Source organism: Procambarus clarkii, chromosome 11, assembly GCF_040958095.1.
Source record: "Procambarus clarkii isolate CNS0578487 chromosome 11, FALCON_Pclarkii_2.0, whole genome shotgun sequence".
Taxonomy (NCBI): Eukaryota; Metazoa; Arthropoda; class Malacostraca; order Decapoda; family Cambaridae; genus Procambarus; species Procambarus clarkii.
Window position 1 is genome coordinate 31,775,338 of NC_091160.1, and position 25,482 is coordinate 31,800,819.

General features: G+C 40.6%; 1 protein-coding gene across 1 annotated transcript; it reads right to left on the reverse strand.

Moving 5' to 3' along the window:
• Window positions 1–1,380: 1,380 nt before the first annotated feature.
• Window positions 1,381–20,129, reverse strand: LOC123758498 (protein Star). Its single transcript, XM_045742952.2, has 5 exons — window positions 20,003–20,129; window positions 6,685–6,953; window positions 6,316–6,521; window positions 3,295–3,451; window positions 1,381–2,063 (listed from the first exon to the last, which is right to left on the reverse strand). The coding sequence occupies exons 1-5, from the start codon at window positions 20,127–20,129 to the stop codon at window positions 1,818–1,820; spliced, it is 1,005 nt and encodes a 334-aa protein (XP_045598908.1). The 3' UTR covers window positions 1,381–1,817.
• Window positions 20,130–25,482: the final 5,353 nt, after the last annotated feature.

Genomic DNA, 25,482 nt, shown 5'->3' on the forward strand with positions numbered 1-25,482 from the left:
GATGATGCCAAAATTATGAGAAGGATTAAGACAGAAGAGGACTGTTTGAGGCTTCAAGAAGACCTAGACAAACTGAAGAAATGGTCGAACAAGTGGTTGTTAGAGTTCAACCCAACCAAATGTAATGTAATGAAGATAGGTGATAGATAGGCCTCCTGCCCGTTGGAGCAGGAGGCCAAATACAAGGTATCATCTGGGAGAGGAAATCCTTCAGGAGTCAGAGAAAGAAAAAGACTTGGGAGTTGATATCACGCCAGACCTGTCTCCTGCAGCACATATCAAGAGGATAACATCAGCGGCATATGCCAGGCTGGCCAACATACGAACGGCATTCAGAAATTTGTGTAAAGAATCATTCAGAACTTTGTATACCACATATGTCAGGCCAATCCTGGAGTATGCAGCCCCAGCATGGTGTCCATATCTAGTCAAGGATAAGACTAAACTGGAAAAGGTTCAAAGATTTGCCACCAGACTAGTACCCGAGCTGAGAGGTATGAGCTACGAGGAGAGACTGCGGGAATTGAACCTCACTTCGCTGGAAGGCAGAAGAGTTAGGGGGGACATGATCACTACATTCAAGATTCTCAAGGGAATTGATAGGGTAGATAAAGACAGGCTATTTAACACAAGGGGCACACGCACAAGGGGACACAGGTGGAAGCTGAGTACCCACATGAGCCACAGAGACGTTAGAAGGAACTTTTTCAGTGTCAGAGTAGTTAACGGATGGAATGTATTAGGCAGTGATGTGGTGGAGGCTGACTCCATGCACAGTTTCAAATGTAGATATGATAGAGCCCAGTAGGCTCAGGAATCTGTACACCAGTTGATTGACAGTTGAGAGGCGGGACCAAAGAGCCAGAGCTCAACCCCCGCAAGCATAAATAGGTAAATAGGTGAGTACACACCTGTGTAAACATTTTATTGAGTTGATCACTACAACGCCCCCTCGCGTGAGCACCTTCTTGAAGGGGGTCGAGTCTTGACTACAGCACCGCTGCCTTATGTACATTGATTGATGCCACGGTCTGCGTTCGATCCCCTGGGGGCCTTGGAAACCATTCCTGCACTCCCCACTCATATGCCAGAGTTTTATGACTTTTTATGCCACAAATGAAACTTGCCATGCATGTTCTGTTCTGTTCTGCTCTCTCTCTCTCTCGCTCTCGCTCTCGCTCTCTCTCTCTCTCTCTCTCTCTCTCTCTCTCTCTCTCTCTCTCTCTCTCTCTCTCTCTCTCTCTCTCTCTCTCTCTCTCTCTCTCTCTCTTTCTCTCATTCTCTCTCTCTCTCTCTCTCTCTCTCTCTCTCTCTCTCTCTCTCTCTCTCTCTCTCTCTCTCTCTCTCTCTCTCTCTCTCTCTCTCTCTCTCTTTCTCTCATTCTCTCTCTCTCTCTCTCTCTCTCTCTCTCTCTCTCTCTCTCTCTCTCTCTCTCTCTCTCTCTCTCTCTCTCTCACTCACTCGCACACTCGCTCACTCGCACACTCACTCACTCACTCACTCACTCACTCACTCGCTCACTCGCTCACTCGCACACTCACTCACTCACTCACTCACTCACTCACTCACTCACTCACTCGCACACTCACTCGCACACTCACTCACTCACTCACTCGCTCGCACACTCGCACACTCGCACACTCGCACACTCACTCACTCACTCACTCACTCACTCACTCACTCACTCACTCACTCACTCACTCACTCGCACACTCGCACACTCGCACACTCACTCACTCACTCACTCACTCACTCACTCACTCACTCACTCACTCACTCACTCACTCACTCACTCACTCACTCACTCACTCGCACACTCAGGAGCTGAGAAGCTTTAACCTGAGTGTGTCAATCTTGTGCTGCTGGAGGTACTTGTCGAGGTCCATGGTCTCCTGAAGGAGCTCCCTCAGACCGAACCAGGCGTCGATGTTCCGGGTGCCGAGGAAGGTGTAGCCGCGACTCTCCATGAACTCTATCACGGCCTTCACTCCTCCAGGGACGTGGTTCACCTCGATACACATCACCCGCACCTTCACCTTCTCCCAGGGCAGGGCCTTCATCACCTGCAGGAAAGAAGGGAAGGGCTGTCATCTCCTGTGGGGCAGAACCTTCATTACCTGCAGGGAGGGAAGAGGGTCTTCATTACCTCTTCCTTCTTCTTTAGCGGTTTCCTACTGTCGGGGAGAGGAAGCCTGTTGCGCTTATCATGGTGCCCGTTGCCAACGGTTAACTATTTCCCTGGATGCGCCACCAACAGTCAACTAACTCTCAGGTACATATTTTGTGCTAAGTGAACAGAAAGAGAGAAAGAGAGAGAGAGAGAGAGAGAGAGAGAGAGAGAGAGAGAGAGAGAGAGAGAGAGAGAGAGAGAGAGAGAGAGAGAGAGAGAGAGAGAGAGAGAGAGATGAAGGCTCTGGCACTCAGTTGGCTACAGGCTCATCCTGTTCCTTAGATGATTGTTGCTTAATGTTGTTAATGAATAAAAGTTATTCCTACTGATCCATATAACAATATAACAGGCTCATGAAACAAATTGGCCTCTAGGAGTAGGTTTCAACTTAGCTGAGGAAGGATTACAGCTCTTGCTTGCAGTTTCACCAGGTTCCTTATAGGATAGTTTCCTATGTGATAGTTTCAAAGTACATTCTCATTAAATAAATGAGTTTCTAGGAGCAGTCTTCAGATGAGCTTGACATCCCTTATGAACCCTTGTCTTACACACAGAAATCACAATAGCATGATATATCAAATGAACAAATCCACAAGGGCCGTGATGAGGGTTCGAACTTACGTCCGGGATGATCCTAGACGCGCCTTAGTCGACTGCGCCACGACATGGTTAAAAGAATTGCAACTTGGAATGCTACTGCCCTCACGGGGATCCCGCAACTTCTCCTAAGCACAAACCGAGGTTTCCTACCCCCCCCCCCCCCCCGTGCACCCGGGCTCACTTGATATATCACACTATTGTGATTTCTGTGTGTACTGAAGTAAGGGCGTAGAGGTAGAGCATCTGGTTGACAGAGCCCGGGTGCACGGGGGGAAATTGAGTGAAACCTCGGTTTGTGCTTCGGAGAAGTTGCGGGATCCCTGTGAGGGCAGGAGCACTCCAGGTTGCAATTTTTTTAACCATGTCGTGGTGCAGTCGACTAAGGTGCGTCTGGGATTATCCTGGACGTAGGTTCGAACCCTCATCACGGCCCTTGTGGATTTGTTCATTTAACCCTAGTCTTCGTTTAAAAAATAATAATAATAGAGAAAGAGCGTCGTTTACAGAAAAGCCTGTATATTTACCCTCATCTCGTGGCCTTCAATGTCGAGGGAGAAGAAGTCTATGGTGGGGAGGTTGATGGCGAGGAGCACGGTGTAGAGGGGGAAGCAGAGGACGGTGATGGCGCCCTCCTCGCCCTTCTGGACGCCCTCCCAGATGCGTCCCTCGCCCTCCGCAGACCTTCCACACAAGAGGGTCCGGTGTGTCATGCATACGTCAGATAATTATCAGGAGGAGGCGGTTAGTCTATTCAAGTACATAGCAGCATGGAAAGGATATGAGGATAAGGATTTATGATAGGACGGAGGGAAGGAATGGTGCCCAACCACTTGGACGGTCCTGGGTTGAACACAAACCTGGAAGAAGGGATACCGCCGCTCGGACGGGAGACATCTCCCGTCCACGAGGTTAACCATAGTCCGTGCTTCTTGCCCCGCTCCTGTCCCAGGTAAGTTACGGGCTCACCATAGCCCGTGCTAGTTGGAACTTGTTCCGAGTAGCTGAATCTATAACAACAACAAACAACCGCCGCTCGGCAACCTAAGCTCTGACGTTGGGTTGAATAGACGACAGCTTAAAAGCAACATGCAAACTATTTAGATTTGTTTTTATACATAAAATCTGAATGATGGTTTATATCTGAGAAAGCGAACTAAATTGATTAAATGTTAATGAGTGAAAATGTATTTGAACTTGGCCGCCGCCACCACGTATGACGCCCCTGAAGAAACTGCCACCGAGTCATCATGACGCCTCGCTACACAACTGTTGTGGCTGTAGAGCTGCACTCGGTGCTCCTCGAGGCTGGTGGCTCCCTGCAGGACTCCAAGTGGAAGAGGTTGTGTGCTTACCTAAAAGTGCTTACCTTACAGTGACTAGGGAAACGCGAGGTCTAGCTCTGTATGCCCCGCCTACTACCCCCTGATGCATTATAATTAAACCCTTTTGACGTTCGAATTCACTGTCGAATTTGGCTTCATGTTGTGAGTGGAGGTGGCTTCCACGGCTTCTTCCTTCAGTGCATTCCACCTCTCACTGACCAGTGCAGAGTACGAGTATTTCCATACATTTCTTCCACTTATTTGTGTTTCCATCTTCCATCTCTGTCATCTTGTTCTACTTTCTTTCAATTTAATTAGGCTGTCCGTGTCCACCTTGTCTATTCCGCTCAGAAAACTTGTATACTGTGATCATATCCCCTCTGTCTTCCTCTCTACGACTATGAGAGTTACTCCCCCTTAAGCTATCTTCGTAGCTTAAGCCTCATAGTTCTGGCAATAATATTTTTTCAAATTTCTGCACATTTTCAATTTTGGGGCTGTGCTTCGCAAGACGTGACTTCCAGGCCGGGGCTTCATATTCTAGTATTGGTCTCACAGACGTTGTGTAAACAGTCTTGAAGGAGTCTAGTATTGCTTAAAATGCTCTTCTTATGGTTACCAGCGTCCCACTGGCTGTCATGTTACATTGTTTATGTGTACAGTTGTTGTTAGTCTTGGCCATATATCATATTGAAAATCTTTTTCACTTTTCAGATTTCTGTAGTTGCTTTCCACTTATAGCGTAGATTTCTTCTGGTCTCCTTTCCCCCTTTCCCATCTCCATTACCTTACACTTGTTGGATGTTAAACTCTAACAACCATTTGTCTGCCCACTTCTTGAGTTTATGAAGGCCTGTCTTCAATTTTCTGAGTCCTCGGTTTTTACTTTCCATCATCTCCAAACATTCCGAATGTTTACTATTAATACAATGAGGACGAACTAATTTCCTTGGGTAGGGGATAATATATGTATTACAAAGGCAACAACAATAATGGAAGCCGCAAGAATAAGAGCAGAAAAAAAGGAAGAAACATAGCTACAGGAACAACAATAAAACCAAAGGAAACAAGAAGAGCAGGAGTGCGCTCAACAGTAACATGATTGTATCATCATCATCAATAAGGTTAACAACGGGAGAAGAAGCAGCAGCATCCTCAACAACAACACTAAGAACAGTTGCAATATATTCAACAAGAAGCGACAACATCTGTGGTACAGTGAACGGCATCAACATAAAAAAAACAAATAAAATATTAAGAGCAGTAAGAGCAACAGCAGTGTTGAGAGATGGTTCAACCACTGCAAACCACCTCAAGTCCATCATCACCCAGCAAAAATCTGCTATCAGAATAATAACAAACTCTGCTTTCAGACAACACTCAGCCCCCTTGTTTAAATCCCTAAACTTGCTAAACATAAACTCCCTTCACACATTCTCTTGTGTCAACTACATTTACAAAACCCTGTTCTTAAATGCAAATCCTGCTCTGAAACTCTCCCTGGACAGATGTAATAGGACCCATTATCACCACTCCAGAAATAAATATCTCTTTGATATCCCAAGAGTCAAACTTAATCTGTGTAAACACTCTATGCAAATAAAGGGACCCAGTCTATGGAACTCACTCCCTATTGAATTGAAAAGCTGTCCAACTTTTGTCTCATTCAAAAACAAAAACAAAAAGTACCTAATTTCATCTTTATAGTTTTCTACCTTGTTGCTTTAAAATTGCACTGTATCTATTGCTACCCAATCTCCCAATCTTTATGTATCTAATCCAATCAACTTTACCATTGTGATCATTGCTGTCTTCTTATATGTGCTATCAAAATGCTGTATTGTGCCTATTGAGCTTTGTTAAATTACCATTCAAGCTGTTAATGCAATCAACCAGAGCTACCGATGTGCTCTAATATACTTACTATTCTCTCTCATCTCATTTTTTTTCTTGCAATGTACCTGTTATCACTTCATAAATTTTGCTAGAATTTACCTATTTAAAATTATCTGTTAGATTAAGGACCTGCCCGAAACGCTGTGCGTACTAGTGGCTTTACAAGAATGTAAACACTATGCTATGTATCCTCACAAACTCAATGTACCTTCTTGTATATAAATAAATAAATAAATAAATAAATAAATAAATAAATAAATAAATAATAAATAAATAAATAAATAAATATGCATCGTGAATGAGATCGGCAAGATTGTGGCCACATACCTGAAGGTGGCGAGGGCAGAGACCTTGGAGAGAGAGACTGCCGCGTTGATGGAGTAAGCCTTCCTGTTAAGGTCGGAGAGCCTCTGGAAAAGTTTGGGGTCCGGCTCGATCAGCAGGCCCGACCAGCCGCGGTACTTCTCGAAATACAGAGTGTTGCTATGGTCTTCCCCGTCCAGGGCTCCCATCTCCAGGAAGAACCCTCCGCCCTGCACAAAAACACTCGCTGGGATCAACAGGAAAGGACACGTGAAATAAGTCTTCAAACGCATGATTAACCACCATGCTACCAGGAGGCAGAATTACAAATGCAAATATAATAATGGTAGCCAATTGATATTTACTAAAGAAGCTTTACCAGAAAAACCTTACCATTCCATTAAGAAAATTTTCTTCAGCAAAAGCGCTCTGGTCGTACTGGGAGAAATGTACTTTTGTTGGGTTGGTGAGATTGTAGGCTTTTGTTGAGGGGGGAATGATGAGCTGGCGGACGTACGACACCAACGCTGGGTCGTCCTGTTCCAAACCAGCGAAAGTCTTGTTGGTAAGTTGTCGTACGGCATCGTCGCTGTTTACAGGCAACTGATGAGTTTGGAAGTAAACTCGTTCAGGCAACGTCTGCTCCTTCACCAGGGAGCTCTCTGAAAGTATACACACAATTTCAACATATTCGTACATAATTATCAACACATTTTAATCATACAGGCTTGTTAAAATGTTAACGAAAATTGAATTAGAACTTGGTTAAATAATTAATATATCGATGCAAATAGCTTTGTTAAATTATTACATTTGAAATTACAATGTAATTAAATATTTAAAATTATTTAAATACAACTTTTTAAAAGTATAAAATCTTTTTCTAAGATATAAAATGCATTCGATAGAACATAAAATGCATATACAAAATAAAATAGTGTACATTTGTCAAAATACAAAACGCATACATTTTCCTCGTATAAAATTAAAATTAACATTAGTTCCACTTTGCCAAAAGATTATGTCTGAAAGTTCACGTTTATAGGCCCGTTAGGCTATGCAACAGGACCCCGTTGAATGGAATTTGACCAAACTTGTCATAACTGCAGATGGCCTCCATACAGACCTATAGAAACCCTCACACCAGAAATAACTAAGTCATTATGACTACAAAACACATGACAGGGATGGGAGGACAAGGAGCTGGGATGCGAGGATGAAGCAGTACAACGGTGTCAAGCCTCTTGGACCATTGGAGATCGAACGCTGATCCTTCAAGAAGCGCGAGCGTCCCTCAACCAACCAGCCCAAGTGGCGTAGGGGGTGCCACAGGGCAACATCCTAGGACCTCTCCTATTTCATATATACATCAATGATCTGCCTAATGTCTCTAACATGTTTAAACCTATTTTGTTTCCTGATGATACTACTCTCATCTACTCTGACCCCAACCCACTCATATTAAATAATGTTGTAAACAATGAATTAAAAAAGTCCACTTGTGGATGTCAACCAACAAACTCACACTAAACATAGAAAAGACCTACTACATCTTATTTGAAAGCAAATCAACAAATGCAATTCAGCTTCAGATAGATAATGTAAACATTAGCAATAAAAATGATGGAATGTTCCTTGGCCTGTACTTAGACAAGAGACTCAACTTCAGCACCCACATACAACACATAACTAAAAAGGTTTCTAAAACAGTTGGTATACTCTTTAAGATCAGATATTATGTACCGTACTCTCCTCTCCTCTCACTCCATTATGCACTTATCTATCCCTATCTTACTTATGGTATCTGTGCTTGGGGTTCAACCTCTGCAAACTACCTCAAGCTTATCATCACCCAGCAAAAATCTGCTATCGGAATAATAACAAACTCTGCTTTCAGACAACACACAGCTCCCCTGTTTAAATCCCTAAACATGCTAAACATAAATTCACTCCATACATTCTTTGTGTCAATTACATTTATAAAACTTTTTTCTAAAGTGCAAATCCTGCTCTGAAACTCTCCCTGGACAGATGTAATAGGACCCATTATCACCACACCAGAAATAAATATCTCTTTGATATCCCCAGGGTCAAACTTAATCTGTGCAAACACTATGCAAATAAAGGGACCTAGTCTATGGAACTCACTCCCTAATGAATTGAAAAGCTGTCCATCTTTTGCCTTATTCAAAAATAAAACCAAAAAGTACCTAATTTCATCTTCATAGTTTTCTACCTCGTGCTTTATCTCGCACTGTATCTAGTGCTACTCAATCCCCCAATACTTGTACCTAACCCATATTATGTTACCATTGTAATCTTAGATATCATCTGATATCATGGTTGTTGTGTTGAGTGCATGTCTACTGCATTATTCCTTGTAATGATCCTCATATTGTGCTTCAGTGAACCAATGTATAACCCTGAAATGTTATCCTAATTGTACCTAGTAATCCTTGTTCATTATTGTGTATTGTTGTTATTATGTATTATTCTAATCTTTGTTTTTGTGTCAAAATGTCTTGCAATGTACCTGTAAGAATTTTTTATCAATTTCATTGTAATTATTCTACTTAAAATTATCTGTAACTGTAAAGTAAAGCTGTAAAGTACCTGTAAAAAAAGTTTGTCAATTTTGCTGTGAATTATCTTAAAATTATCTGTCAATAACATCACATGAGACCAGAAGACATGGCAGGATGTGCAGAATACCCCCGTTGAAAAACAGAGGTGCAACTGGTACTCTGAGAGAGAACTCTATCAAAATCAGAGGTCCGAGACTGTTCAACACGCTTCCACTACACATAAGGGGCATAACTGGCCGACCCCTCACAGTGTTCAAGAGAGAACTGGATAAGCACCTCCAAAGGATACCTGATCAACCAGGCTGTGACTCGTACGTCAGGCTGCGAGCAGCCGCGTCCAACAGCCTGGTTGATCAGTCCGGCAACCAGGAGGCCTGGTCGACGACCGGGCCGCGGGGACGCTAAGCCCCGGAAGCACCTCAAGGTAAGGTAACCTCAAGGTGTCGGAAAATCCGACACCATTTAATATCATACAGATAATAGCTGCTGTATTACCAACAAGTTACCCATAGAAAACGTAACTTGTAGTGGAATTACCGTCTAAAGAAAACGGGATATCATCACCACATACCATTATAAATTGACCAGCTATTCTGCTGGGAATTATTCTTAAATACATTAGTCTTTGGACTTTACCATCATAAAAACATCTTATATAAATTAACTTAATTATCAATATTAAAGTAGAGTAAATGTGACCCTTCTATCACTTTCTGACATGTGGACAAAGTAGGCCAGGCGTCAGGGAGGAAGGAGGGCAGCCATTGTTGTTATTGAGACCAGAGGCTCACACGGGAGCAAATACGGCTCCTGTTAAATTTACTTGGACGTAGTGTTATGGAAACCAAAGGTGTACCATTTTTCAACACGCTGTCTACAAATTCAAGTTAAGTGTCTATCCGAAACCCGTTTATCATTCATTTATGGCCATTAATGTCAGGATATAGGGTGACCCGGTTAGATCGCGAAATCGCCTCATACTAAAGGTAATTAAGCCAGGTCTTCAATGTTCTGTATAGTGTTTTCTCTGATATAGCTTGTCATATATAGGATTCTGGCTTCACAGCTAGCGCACTTTTGACAGGTCAAGACGAGGATGCAAGATTGTGCACCAGTTACTGGGTGATATGGAAGCTACCTCAAAGAGGATAATTTGGTGTCTACACCCTAGTTATACCTGGTGGACTAATCTGCTGTACTATAAGAGAAGGAACCTCATCAATGTATGTAGCTATTACTGTAATTTGATTGGCTGCATATGTGTAATATAAACCCCCCCTAATGTGTAGAGGATCGATTTGTGAGATTATGAGATTATTGCAGAAATACAGTCCACTTATCATTATACAAATTGCTATCGAAGTATATAAATTAACGTAAATATAAATTCATATAAATTAAACAAATATAAATCTCACAGGTCGGTTCCCACATTATTTGGTCATCTTCGAACCGGATGACGGATTATTTGATCCTTTGAACCCACATTTGGTCATCTTAGTACCGGATGAACCAGTTATCCAGTGGATTCATTAAATAAACTAGTGCAGTGTTATTTAAACAAAGCCAGCAGTCAAGACGGCAGCGTAGCCTCGAGGGAGCTCAGGAGCCTCCCTCAGCCCAGTTCAGCTTCGTCAGCGGTTTCATGCACACCCACACATATTTGGTGGCGTGTTATTTCGTGAAATGACAGCGCTAATATAGAATCCAGCCAAATTAGTGACTGTGTCTTCGCGAGATTGTTCACGGATTTCGTGGTGTTACATTTCGCGAGAGATTATCTACGAATTTTGTGGACTTTATTTCGCGAGGTCACTAATAACATTTAATACTTCTAGATAATATTAGAAGTTTCATAGAGGCTAATTAAGAGGCTATTAACAATAATTGTGTATATTATTTCTCCAAAATAGAGAATTATTTAATATATATTGCACTAGTGATCACAGTATAATATTTACTAATTGCCAACCCACAACAGGGTAGGATATTACCATTGACTAGTTGAACTATTATTGTTCATCCTAGTCCCATTATTACTATAGTCAGTTGTACTATATTGAACAACCTAACACCATTAATGCATGGTCCAGACCCTATTTTGGGTGTAATTTTTAACAACTCGAGTTGAGTTGTATATATAATAAATTACTTATGATCATTACACCTTTGAGTGATTAATTAGTGTCTCTACCATCCTGGGGTGATATAGAAGAGCTAACCTAAAGGTACTTCCAGTGACACTGGTTTATCACTCAAATCATTAGTGTGTATGATTGTATATATATATAATGTGTATTAATTTTAAGTGCTAACCTCTAGTAGAGGTAGGATTATTGCCTAGTGAGTGCAGAAATTTACCCTAGGCTACCATTAGAGCTTGTTCAGTATTATGAGCAGCCCAAGTACAAGTCCCACAAGGCTTCACCAACTAGCCAGTATGGATAATGCAGGGAGAATGAAAAGAACCCTTGCAGGTCTTAAAGGCCACTTAACAAGACAGATCAAGAAATGTGAAGATTTGTCACAACAATCAACAGTTGATTATGCTGACCTGGAAAGCTATTATCAAGCAGCTGCAGGTAAATTTGAGCAAATCAAATGTCAAATAGCAACATATGTGGCTGAACTTGCCAACACCAATTTATCAGAAACAGAAATAGACGACATTATGGTTGATCTTGCGAATTATGAAGATCACACTCAGGCCACGTTACAGCCTTATGTCAAATTAATTGCCCAGAACAAGGCAACAGCAACAACAGTTGCATCTAATACGAGTCAAGCAGAAGCTCGACTCCCTCCAATTAATTTACCCACTTTCTCAGGAAAAGATGAGGAAGATTGGGATGAATTTTGGAACAAATTCGTTGACCTTGTAGACTCAAAACAATCTTTACCAAAGAGTAGTAAATTCTCTTATTTGCAAGGCCAATTATCAGGTGAGGCTAAAACAGTAGTATCCCATCTGAGATTAACTAATGACGGCTATGATCTGGCAGTAAAACTCCTCAAGGATAATTATGCTGATCCAGAAGTAAGAACATCACATTTAGTTCATGAGCTGTTGCATTTACCCCCACCGGAGGCTTCAGCTGATTCACTCCAAGTCTTCAAGCTGGAGGTAGAATCATTGATCAATGCCCTCAGCCTGACAGCAGATACAAACGGGGCTGAGTGGGTCTTGAAAATAATTGTCCAGGAGAAAATACCTAGGGACATATTGAGACAAATGAGTGCTCATTACAATAAAAGCATCTTATCCATGAATGAAATATCTGAAGGTTTAAAGTCAGTAGTTCATCAATTACGAACACATGACAAATTAAAACCACCAAGTAAACCCTCAGAAACCAATAATAGTAAACCACAGAGTACCAAAGGTACTCCAAATCAATCTAGACAATATAATTCAACACCAAAGTGGAACAGTAGCAGTGTGGGCGTATATGCAGTGGGACCCTCCAAGCCTATAGTTACTGTGTCACCCAAGAACGTGACACCAAAGGGTACTGGAAGCTATGGAACATGTTTGTTCTGCAATGAGAAACATTCAATGTACCACTGCTCTAATTATCCTGATAGTGACGCCCGTGTTGAGCGACTCAAAGATTTGCAACATTGCACGAGGTGCCTCAGGAAACATAACATCAAGGATTGTGATACCCAATTACACACCTGTAATAGGTGTAACAAAGGTCAGCACCATGCAGCATTGTGCAGAGACACCAAAACAACGTCTCCAAACCCCAAGGTGGAAGATAGCATTCCCACCACAGTACAGTACTGCAAGGTGCAACAAACAAAGAGTGTCCAATCGGCAAAGTCTAAAGGTAATACGACTTTGCCTACTGCCCAAATTACCATCCTGAATAAGAGGGCCAAGGTCCATACCCGTGGGTTGTTTGACCAAGGATCCCAAAGAACATATATCACCAAAAAGTTGGCAGAAGAACTACAATTAAGGCCTGTAGCCCAGATGTCATTCAACATCTCAGGGTTTGTAACAGATGCAGGACCTCAAGTCTACCAGGTGGTACAACCAACAGTACGCTTAGGCAGGTACGTCTGTCGAGTACAAGCCATTGTGGTGGACAAAATACCAGTAGACCTACAAGTTCAAGGTCTGAGAGCAACAGCCAAATTCCTGAGAAATAGAGGAATAAAATTGGCAGATAATATTAAGTCTGATCACCTCACCGACTTCGGTCTCCTTGTAGGGACAGACTATTGCCATCGATTCATTGGTAGCCCTACTAAATATCAGGGTATAACCATGTTAAACTCTGCAGGAGGTAAATTACTCTCAGGCCCAGTATCAAGCCTGAGGAGACCTATGCCTGCAGATAAACAATACCAGTAGAAATCTAAATTTGTCAGCTGATTATATTTCTCCAGTAGCATTATACTAAGGAGATTACAGCTGACTATAGCAACAGAGGTTGATGTTAGTATCATCATATAAAGCTGAAGTTGAGTTCATGAGGCCTCAGTGGCAAATCAGTGAACAGTAGCTTAAACAGCTACAAGTCACTGCGACCAATGTCACTGAACCCACTGCAGTCTCAGAACCATACTTTACTTTAATGATGAGCTATTCAATCTTCTGAATCAATTAACTAAATTAAACCCCAATAAATCTGATGACTGATTTGATACATTTATTATTTAATCAAGATGTATTCCATGGGCCTCAGTGTTTATATATCAGTGACCAGTTACCTGAACAAACTTCAAGTTATATCTAATGTCACTGATCTCACTGCAGTCCCTGAATCATACTTGACTGTAGTACTTGATCACATTCAGTCTTCTGGGTTAAATAATAAGTAATAAGGCTTGAATATTAGCCTTTCAAGAGTTGACAGGGAAATGAAATCGCATTAGACTTCTAACCCCTGCAACTCTAGTACGGGACATCCGTCCTGTACGAACAGACGCACAAATGTGTGATTAATCTAATAATTCGAAGGAGGAGTATCGGTGTTCGTCTGTTCTAAAGAGGACTTCGACCCGTGAGCAGCCCCCTGGGGAATTATGTCGGAAAATCCGACACCATTTAATATCATACAGATAATAGCTGCTGTATTACCAACAAGTTACCCATAGAAAACGTAACTTGTAGTGGAATTACCGTCTAAAGAAAACGGGATATCATCACCACATACCATTATAAATTGACCAGCTATTCTGCTGGGAATTATTCTTAAATACATTAGTCTTTGGACTTTACCATCATAAAAACATCTTATATAAATTAACTTAATTATCAATATTAAAGTAGAGTAAATGTGACCCTTCTATCACTTTCTGACATGTGGACAAAGTAGGCCAGGCGTCAGGGAGGAAGGAGGGCAGCCATTGTTGTTATTGAGACCAGAGGCTCACACGGGAGCAAATACGGCTCCTGTTAAATTTACTTGGACGTAGTGTTATGGAAACCAAAGGTGTACCATTTTTCAACACGCTGTCTACAAATTCAAGTTAAGTGTCTATCCGAAACCCGTTTATCATTCATTTATGGCCATTAATGTCAGGATATAGGGTGACCCGGTTAGATCGCGAAATCGCCTCATACTAAAGGTAATTAAGCCAGGTCTTCAATGTTCTGTATAGTGTTTTCTCTGATATAGCTTGTCATATATAGGATTCTGGCTTCACAGCTAGCGCACTTTTGACAGGTCAAGACGAGGATGCAAGATTGTGCACCAGTTACTGGGTGATATGGAAGCTACCTCAAAGAGGATAATTTGGTGTCTACACCCTAGTTATACCTGGTGGACTAATCTGCTGTACTATAAGAGAAGGAACCTCATCAATGTATGTAGCTATTACTGTAATTTGATTGGCTGCATATGTGTAATATAAACCCCCCCTAATGTGTAGAGGATCGATTTGTGAGATTATGAGATTATTGCAGAAATACAGTCCACTTATCATTATACAAATTGCTATCGAAGTATATAAATTAACGTAAATATAAATTCATATAAATTAAACAAATATAAATCTCACAGGTCGGTTCCCACACAAGGTAAGGTAGTTTAAGGACTTGCCCGAAACGCTATGCGCACTAGTGGCTTTACAAGAATGTTAAATCAACTTAACTTCTATGTTCTCTGTTAAACCCCAATGTACCTTCTTGTATATAAATAAATAAAATAAATAAATAAATAAAATATTATTTACTATATATAATAACAATAATTCACTGTATTGGGGGACAGGAAGCCAGAGTGCATTCAAATCAAATCAAATCCCCAGAAGGCAGCTAAGTTCTCAGTGACCCAAATAATAATAATAATAATAATAATAATAATAATAATAATAATAATAATAATAATAATAATAATAATAATAATAATAGTAATTTATTTAGGAACAGTACATACATAGTTGCAGCGTTACAGTACAAACATTCTGTTAGATTTAAAGAAAGAGGTAGTACATACAATACCTAAAGCCACTAGTACGCATAGCGTTTCGGGCAATAATGTGATAGAAACAATCAAGACCGACCCATTTTAGCTAATTTCGACCTCACTAGTGTTGCTCCTCGGAGGAAGCTGCACTGGCGTTCACTGCTACCACATCAACGAGTCTTCCCTATTGTGTCAGCCTACATTTATCCTGCTACCATGCAGAACACACCCACGGCCACTATGGAAGACAGCACACCTATCAGGAATAATCCTAGCAACAGGAATAATGCAGCGGTCCCTCCCTCCGGACATCACACAAGAAACCACTGGAGGGAGGTATCGACTCCTTGACAACAATAACAAAACATCAGTTGGGTGGAGCGACGTCAGTGACACGGGCCATGCGTCAATAAGGAGGGGGGGGGGAGGGGATTAGATTCAAATATGCCAAAAATGAAAACTGGTTCGATTTCAATCAAACTTTTTTGACGTGTTGTATATAAAAAGGGTTCCATCTGGTCCAAGTTTTGGCATCTTAGCATTAATAGGAAGGGAGAAAAAATATTGAATTATGTGTCAAAAATTTTTACAAAATGGTCAAAAACGATTATCAAACACATGTGTCAACTGAAATCATGTCTATGCTCTCAGCTATCATAATAGTATATATTAAAAATATATATAATTAGTTTTATTAAAAAATTAAATTAAAAAATAAAATTTGGATTTTTTTTCTTTTCAATTTTTTTTTATTTCTTTATCAGACGATTTGCATGAAACTTATACACCTGACTGCACGTAAGCCTATCTGTAAGGGTGCCAATTTTAGAGAAAATTGGTTGATGTAAACCTCAGTCACAGATGGCAGCACCTTAGACTATTACTTTCTTATTTATTTTCAAGTAACATAAAAATTCTTATAACTCTTTAATTTTTTATTCAATTTACATGAAACTTACAACTTATATGTAGAGTGTATATCTCTAAAATCTGGCACAAGCTTTTCTTCCTAAGTTCATTTATTGATTTTATAATAGCAATAAACATGATGTATTTGCATAATTTTTTTGGGGGGAGAACTTTGACTATTTGCATTAAGAAAACTAAAGATGTTTTGGAAAATCCCTTCCTACAAATCCTTTATTATATGCTAATGTGACAGAAAAGTGTCATAGAATGAATATACCTGAAAGGTGTGGTTGTTTATAAACATTTAAAAATGTGTAATATTAGTTGAAAAAAAAAATTAAAAATTAAAAATTTCCCTTTGTATCTAGGCTGCAGTACTGAAACTTAAAACAATTGCAGCCCTTTTCATGTACAACTAGTCACAAAAAAGATTTGTTGACATTGAACAACTTTTAAAAAACTGACTGACGCCATCTTAAATTAAATAAATAAATAACCATATGGATCAACTTAAACGAGCTGCCGCCCCTTGTTCTGACTTCAAGCGCTTTTTTGCTGTACCTGAGTGTATCTCTATTTAATCTACCTCATTTTGTTTTAGTGTAACTTTAGTAAGTAACTATAGTGTACTTATAATATTATAGTGAGTAAGCTATTTGTTTTTAGAATTATTAATTGCTATTTGTTTTTTATTGGTCATCTATTGTTAGTAATTATTTTAGTTCATTTTTACTTTTCTTAAGTTCCCATTAAGTTTATTTTACTTAAATTACCATTAAGTTTATGAATTAGAAATTTTATTCTACTTTTTCTTTGTAACCCAGGTTGCCCAGCCTCACCACCCTTGCTCCATTGTGCTCTTGGCTTTGCCTGTGTCTCCTAGCACAAAGTATTACCTTCAGTGTACCTGGAAGTACCTTTAAGCAACCTACCTCATTTTGTGTATAGTTTTATATATTCTGTTTTTCTGTCATATCAAGTTCTTTTATTATTGTCTTTTTTGGCTTTTTATGTAAAACAGCCCTCTTATGCAAACTATTTTAGACCCAGACCTTAACCTCTTATCTAGTATCTATGACAATCATCATTTTACTGATCAAAATTGCAGGTATTATACAGCACATGACGTAAATAATGTTTTAACGTGTAATCACAATGTTTCAATAATTAACTTGAATGTAAGATCTCTAAGCAAACACTTTGATGATGTTAATGCCCTGATTCAAACAGTTGACAACAAATTCTCTTTTGTTGTGTTTACTGAAACATGGTTAAAAGAAGACACTACTCAACTCTACAACATACCTAACTACTCAGCTATTCACAACAGTCGTCCTATACAAAGAGGTGATGGTACTTCTCTTTACTACCACCAAGAACTGACTTGCTTAAAAGTAATTAAATCTAGAGACCCTTATGTAGAGTATATATTTGCCTGTTTCGGAGTCAAGGGTAGCGATGCTGTCTTGACTGTGGGAGCAGTCTACAGGATTCCTAACACTGATGTGACTGAATTTAACTCTAACCTTAGAAATCTAATACTAGAGAACAGACTGAACAAAAACCATCTAATTATTTCTGGGGACTTTAACGTTGACCTCTGCGAGCCTGATAACCCTCCTGCTGTTAGTTTCCTCAACTGTATGAATTCCTGCTTCCTTATACCCTCAATCACTAGACCAACTAGAATCACTGACAGTACTACCACGGCTCTTGGTCACATCTGGACCAACATAACCTCTCCGCTTACTTCAGGGATAATCGTCGATAGCACTACAGACCATTACCCCACATTTCTCCTAACCAACATTAACAAACTACCTCTAGAGACAAGGGAGATAAGCTTTAAGCTGTACAGTGAAACTGCTATAGGCAATTTTATAGCTGCTGCTGCTAATATCAACTGGGAGTCCGAATTAGATAACACAGGGGACATCAACCTAGCAGTGCAATATTTTCTTCAAAAAACTCTCAGCCTTTATAACACCCACTTTCCTATGCTAACGAAACAAGTCACAACTAAAAGGCTAAACAATCCTTGGCTTACAAAGAGGATACTTAAATCCATTAATAAAAAATATTACCTTGAGAAGAAGTATAGGTTATGAATCGTCTCCAAAGAATTTTCAAAGAATTATTCATCATTGCTATCTAAAATAATTAGGAGAGCCAAAATTAAATACTACGACGATAAATTTACCCAAACTAAAGGCAACATTAAGAAATCATGGAGCACAATTTTACAAATATTGGGATCAAAGAAGATTTTAAATAACAAACCAATACTCCTGTCCAATAACGATGGTCTACTGTCAACCTCTGATAGCGCTATTGAGTTCAATAGGTTCTTCTCTTCCATTGGGTCATCTCTTGCAAATAATATTCCATCTTCCAGTACTGATGTTCAGGACTATCTTACAGGTAACTATCCACAGTCTCTGTACCTAACGCCTGCAAATTCCACTGATGTTAATGAGATAATCCTTTCCCATAAAACCATGTCTAGTGCCCTTGAGGAGATACCAATTCTAATTTACAAAAAAGCCTTCAGATCTTTAGCCCCTGCTATTGCATTGCTCTTCAACAAGTCACTTGAACTCCAAACCTTTCCAGATATTCTAAAAAAAAGCGAGAGTAACCCCCTGTCCACAAATGTGGTGATCTCACTGATGTTAACAACTTCAGACCTATATCAATTCTGCCAAACTTGTCAAAAATATTTGAAAAACTAATCTACAGACAGCTTTACTCTTATCTAGCCAAACACAATATACTAAGCTCTTGTCAATATGGCTTCTGACCCCAAAAAAGCACTAACAATGCACTTATCAGTATGATTAACTTGATACATGCAGCTCTTGATAAAAATGAGTTCCCTGTTGGGTGATTGTAACCTATCCACCGCTGCCCACTGGATGGGGGGGGGGGGTGCAAGACAAACATATCAATTGTGACACTAGCTCTCCACATGTCAGTTGCTTAATTTAGAAACTGTACTTGTGGTCGATCTCGAACCCATTGCTGTGACAATGTGTATTGAATTTTGTAACTAGCTCATTAAGATTGTAACTTGCTTAGCTAAATGAATTGTGGGGTTCAGTCCCAGAGCCCATTATGTGCCACTGTAACCCTTTCCATTACCGCCCACAAGATGGGTATTTGATATTCCAAGAGTACGACTTAACCAAACTAGAAATGCTCTACAAATCAAGGGACCCAGAATGTGGAATGACCTTCCCAATCATGTTAAAGACTGTACCTCTCTCAACCAGTTTAAGATAAAAACTAAGTACTACCTAATTAACTCTATGTAACCTATCTTACCCATAAATGTGAACCCGTGTCTACTGTTTTAAACAATGCTGTTTTGTTGACCAAATTGTATATTTACGATTTTTCTGCTATATTCCCCCCTTTTTTATTTATTTTCTCAACGCAATTTATACCTTAATCTCAATTAGTATTAAATTTTAGTCTAAGTGTTTTTCCTGCCCGAAACGCGTTGGGCAGGAAAAGTACATACAAAGCCTAAAGTGGCTTTAGGCATTGTATGTACTAGCTCTATCTATAAAGTCATCAATGTTTTGTATCTCACCTTGTATGTGTGTACCTTACCTGAATAAACATTTGATATTGATTTGATTTGATTTGAAATCAAATCAAATTCATTTATTAATTCATTCACGTTAGGCTTTTATCAAGGCTTCACCCTCACCGTGAGGGTGACAGTGAAGGGTGAGCACCCCCTCCCCCCTCCCGAGTAAGACACCCCCCCCCCTGTCCTTCGTCACTGACCTTGAGGGTGGAGGACGAGTACCGTCCCCCCGAGGACGACACCAGCGGCTGCCACCCACCGCCTACAGGACCGGCTCCCGCTCCACCTGCCCTTGGAGACCAACATCTGTGATGGGGAAGTCAACATTATGTGACTCTTGGTCAGGAGAAGCAATGCCATTCAAAATTGCACATAATGAAACGTGTAGCTGTAAGATACATGTGACACACTGTATCATACAGTGTATCAAACAAAACACACTGTGATACACACTATATCAAACAAAATGGGGATATAAATTTGATTAATTGTCGGTTGGCCATGTCATGTTCACAGAAAATGGTACCATCCGTTTTCTATGTGCGGCGGCTGGACGCCAGAGAGAGAGAGGGAAGGTAAACAATAGAGCGTACAGGACGCCAGCCAAGCTTGGTAGCTACTAGTCATGTAATCATATTAAGTATTAAAGTCAGTAACCAAGTCATGACTTTACATCAACCCTACAATCAAGACTTCCTCAGTAACACACAAACACCACAGGCCATTACAGATAAAACTATGTAACACAATTATTGTCCCTGGTAGTAAGTGTTTTTTCTAATTATTTATGTCTCCAAAGTAAGGAAAATGGCTATTATTTCCCCCCCCCTGAAATTTTACCTTGATCCTTGCCACAAACAACTTAGGGAAGACGTCTTGAAGGGTACTTGAAGGCTGCCGACTTAGGCTGCGACCAACTGTTACTGTAAACTTTCCTCCAGGGCTGGTATCTGGGATTTAATTTGCGTAGAGACAGCTAAGACAACTGGAACCATCCGACTGAACATAAAGATATTGTCATGGTGGGGGGGAGAGTTCCCATACAAACCACTCGTCCTCGTCCTCATAGACCCTCGTTATCCTCCCACTCGTCCTCTTAGACCCTCGTTATCCTCTCACTCGTCCCTCATAGACCCACGTTATCCTCTCACTCGTCCTCTTAGACCCCACGTTATCCTCTCACTCGTCCTCTTAGACCCTCGTTATCCTCCCACTCGTCCTCTTAGACCCTCGTTATCCTCCCACTCGTCCTCTTAGACCCACGTTATCCTCCCACTCGTCCCTCATAAACAAAGGCCAAATGCCTTTCACTCCAGGACTGAAACCCACCTTACACACGGATCACACCCAGTTAGTTCCTCAGGAGGACGGCCGCCCCCCCATACATACATTCGTCAATATATAAACACACGTTGCGGTCAAAATTTGTGCTTTTTTCAAATATAAAATAGTAGATAAGGTGGCCGGCTGTGCCCGGGTTGACCCCCAGAAGGTTGCAAGGTGTTGGGTGCTCCAGAATGCAACTCTGCCTTCAGAATGTGCAGCTTTTCATGTCAATATCTGAATTCTGTAATATTATGGGCAGGTGATAAAACTATGACCGAACCGTTGTATTTTGTAGTATACTCGACCCAAGGACAAAAATTGTCGTACTAGAAATGGTAGCGGGTCGCGACGGAAGCTGACATACTGTCCCGTTTTCTGTTTTGGGTCTTCTGTTAGATTAGGATAAGGGCATTTTAGTACGACAGTTTCTTGACGTTGGGGAGCCATAGGAGGGCGGGCTGCGATGATACGTTCGACTGTCATCACTGCTGTCAGTAATATTACTGTTTTAAATTTAAAACACTACAGTGTATATTTTAAAACATGTACTGTAATTTGTATGTAAACTTACCCAACTATAAATACGAACAAGCTTGAATGGGTCCCAGGCCAATATGCAACTGAAAACTCCACACCCCAGAAGGGGTTTAACTATAAATGTTTTACCTTTTATGAATAAACTTTTGATTTAATGTTGGTATTAGGATATTATTACCAGAATTATTATTATGCTAAAGTTGGCTTCTGGGCCCGTATAGATCTGGGCTGGTAATGGGCAGTATAACTTCTGAGTCTGGGTGCAGGGGCTACTTCCAAACTGTGGCTCAGGAAGACTTACTCTACCCAGTACAGAATTAACATTTCCATTTTCTAGGCCATAAATTACCTTCCTTTGTTGGACGTCACTATTATTTATTAAGCTGGAAACCACTCACCTCCGTGGAGTGCCCTGTGTCGTCACCTGTGGGATATACGGTACTGACGAAAATTGCCTCAGCCAGGCAGCAATTACGTAACTAACATTCTTGTACAGCCACTAGCAAGCATGCGTTTCGTGCAGGTCCTTAATCCTAAATTTCTCCGGAATACGATCAGCCAAATAGTTTAACAACTAGGTACCCATTTTACTTTTGGGTAAACAGAGGCTACAGTTAAGGAATGGAGGCCAGTAAATCCTCCCCGGCCAGGATACGAACCAGACGCGAAATGCCAGGCGAGTGTCTTACAGCTACGCCACGGGGTCCGTAACTATGTTGATCTTCCCGGAAGGGAAGATTACTGAGCAGACTTTCCTGGACTTGAGAGTGGAGCTGACGTGTCAATGCTAATTTCATATCATAGAGATTGTTGTGGGCCAGCTCTTAAATACACTGTTGTTATGTACATTAGGCTGTGTAACTAGCTTATCAACATTGGATAACTTGCTTAGCCAAATGAATTTTGGGGATAAAGTTCCTGGACTCACTATGTGCCTTAACGTTTCACCACTATCATCCACAGGAGAAAATAAACAATTACAGCCCCGCTCCTGTGCCAGGTAAGTCCACTACGGGCTCACCATAGCCCGTGCTACGTGGAACGTTTTGTTCCCAATAGCTGAATCTAAAACAACAACACAACACCCACAGGATGGCTGATAATAATTGAATTAACTAAAATTAAAAACTAAAACTTGAATGAGAGGACAATTTCATGGATAACAAACAAATTAATTATGCCATGAAGTTATAGAGATTTGCACACACTCCGTATTTTACATCAACAGATTTTAGAGCTCGCTGGGTGTAAATCACTTTGAACAGTGTCAAGTATTGTTGCTCTGAGTAGCAACTCAAAGTGCCTCATTGGATTTTCCTTACATTTTCTGATGGAGTATTTGCATATATAATCACATTTGTATTACAAGTTGTAGAGTGGAAAATCAATAGCTGGTATATAGCACACACACAATAAATACTCAATTAGATGAGACTGGCAGCACTTCTCAACCAGTTTGTATACAGACTGCCAGCTGGAGTGTAGGCTAACCTTGCTGGCCTACCAAAAGCACCACCTGATAGTTTGCCTCTAAACATTACTAGTGATGAATCTCTCGTGACCTTGATACACGAGGCTGCGTTTAGCTGCAAAAGTTTCTCATATATGCTGGGCAGGTTCTCCCTCTTCCTATCCTCATGTTCAGGAATTTTGTGAATAGCATTAACAGGTTTCAATAAGAGATTGGATAAGTACTACATACATGGGGGATAAGTGAGTGGGTTTAAACGGAACCGTCTAGTTTGGATCAACAGGTCAGCAGTGATGCTCCTTAGAAGTAGCCTAAGCTACTCTATCCCTTTGAGATGTATTTTTTTTTTCTTGTCTCAATAAACTTACTTGAACTTGAACTTGTGATGTTCCTTAATTATTATGTTCTAAAGTATTATGGTCTAAAATAAGTAAGTAATTTTCAAAGGACATCACCAAGCCTGGAAGGCTATACTACCACCGTCTGTGCTACAGAATATTTAAGAGTTCCTAGATATCATCCATGATGCTAATACGAGAGATAAAAACATAAGACGAACGATGTCAAAGGAATCAGAAACATTTAGGATTTTATCGAGGGACAAGTGATTTAAAGGTTGGCTTAAATCATTTGAAAATCAAGACATTATACGGGAAGGTGGGCGACGGTTTACTGAAAAATATCCTAACAGTAAGGTGGAGACTTTGGTTCATTAAGTGACCTGAGTTGACCATTGACGGGTAACAAGGGCTTGGTTGATGGTTAAAAGGCAAACAGCAAACCAGACATGACAGGGTGGATCTCACAGAAACTTTCTAAACACTGAACAAATTGGAGGATGTTAATCCAGAACATTTCTTTGGAAGGTCAGATGTAACATATACAAGGGGGCAACAGCTGCAAGCTCAACAAGCCACAATTCAAGTTCAGGTTCAAGTTTATTGAGATAATAAAATACTTTCCAAAAGGAGAGAGTAGCACTTATAATATTCCGAGCGTTGTTGATCGTGTTACTGAAATTAACTGTCAAATTGGTATAAAAATGCTTAGGCTAACTCATCCTAACCCTTGCACAGAAGCCCTCCAGAATTTCTTTATTGAAGATCAGCATTGTTCCAAATGGATAACAAAACCTGGAACTCAACTCAGAATATATCAGGATTACAATTTGTACCAAGAGAAACAATAACGGCACTTTCCTGCACCGTGGGAGGTTACACCCTTTCCAGTTTTAATCCCTCCCTTTCCACCCAAGAAGCAAATTAGAGATCAGCCCAAGCTTCGTCTTGAGGCAAAGCTCAACGCCTTAATCCATATTGATGCTCTGTCCACAGAGCATTCTCTCTCTCAAATCATATACACTGATGGTTCCCTACACCGCACCACGGGTGCAGCTGAAAGTGCAGTTGTTCTGACAATGGGCGATGGCTTGTACTTTGAGTGGGGAGTCCGTATAAACAATTGGGCCTCTACCCTTTAGACCGAACTATTTGCCTTGATCCTTGCACTGAAATGTGTACAAGTCTCCAAACTTGATACATTAATTGTAAGTGACTCCTTATCATCCTTAAATGCTCTCAACTCTTTAAGACATAACTGTAACATGCTCGTGTCCGAAGCTAGACACAAATACAACAAAATTATTAAGGATGGTAACAGAGTCCATTTCATGTGGTCTCCATCTCATGTTGGCCTCCGAATGCATGATAGAGTTGATAAGTTAGCCAAAGATTCTGCCTTTAAAGGAGCCGTTGAGTGTAACCTTGGATTGGCAATGAGCAATCAGAGAGCAGCAGTACACCGAGAACTTCAACAAGATGTTGTAGATCTGAGGCAAAGTGAAATTGACACCAGTAATTCCATCTATCATCATACTATCATGCAAGAGGAGCCACACATCTATGGATCATCCAATAAAATCAGCAGACTTCTAGATGTTACTACTGCTCGGCTTAGACTCGGTTACAAGTATCTCTGGGAATTCTCATTATCTGCTGATGTAGACCTGACCAAATGTAAACTGTGTCAACAAAATTATTCGCACACCCTCCGTCACTATGTGATGCAGTGCGAAAAGATACGTGAATTTAGAGATAATTCTATAACCAATGTTCCAGTGATGTGTCAATATTTCATTCAAAATGATCTTGTAACACGGGTTCGGGTTTCTCTCTCTTTACTTCTCTTTCCTTCTACTCCCTCTACCCGTATTCTTACTTTTATTCTCTACCAAGGGACTCCAAAACTTTTACCAAAGCCAACTCCACGCCACGTGGTCCTAAGACGATTGACCGACTTAGGATTCTACACCCAGTATGACGTGACCTAGGCTCTGAGCAAAACCCT

Bases quoted from the DNA above. Each gene is read 5' to 3' on its own strand.
- LOC123758498 (XM_045742952.2), bottom strand. From the start codon at position 20,129: ATGTTGACTTCCCCATCACAGATGTTGGTCTCCAAGGGCAGGTGGAGC. The intron at 6,954-20,002 runs GTCAGTGACGAA...GTATACTTTCAG, and splicing joins ACTCGTCCTCCACCCTCAAG to AGAGCTCCCTGGTGAAGGAG. The intron at 6,522-6,684 runs GTAAGGTTTTTC...GTTTTTGTGCAG, and splicing joins AAAATTTTCTTAATGGAATG to GGCGGAGGGTTCTTCCTGGA.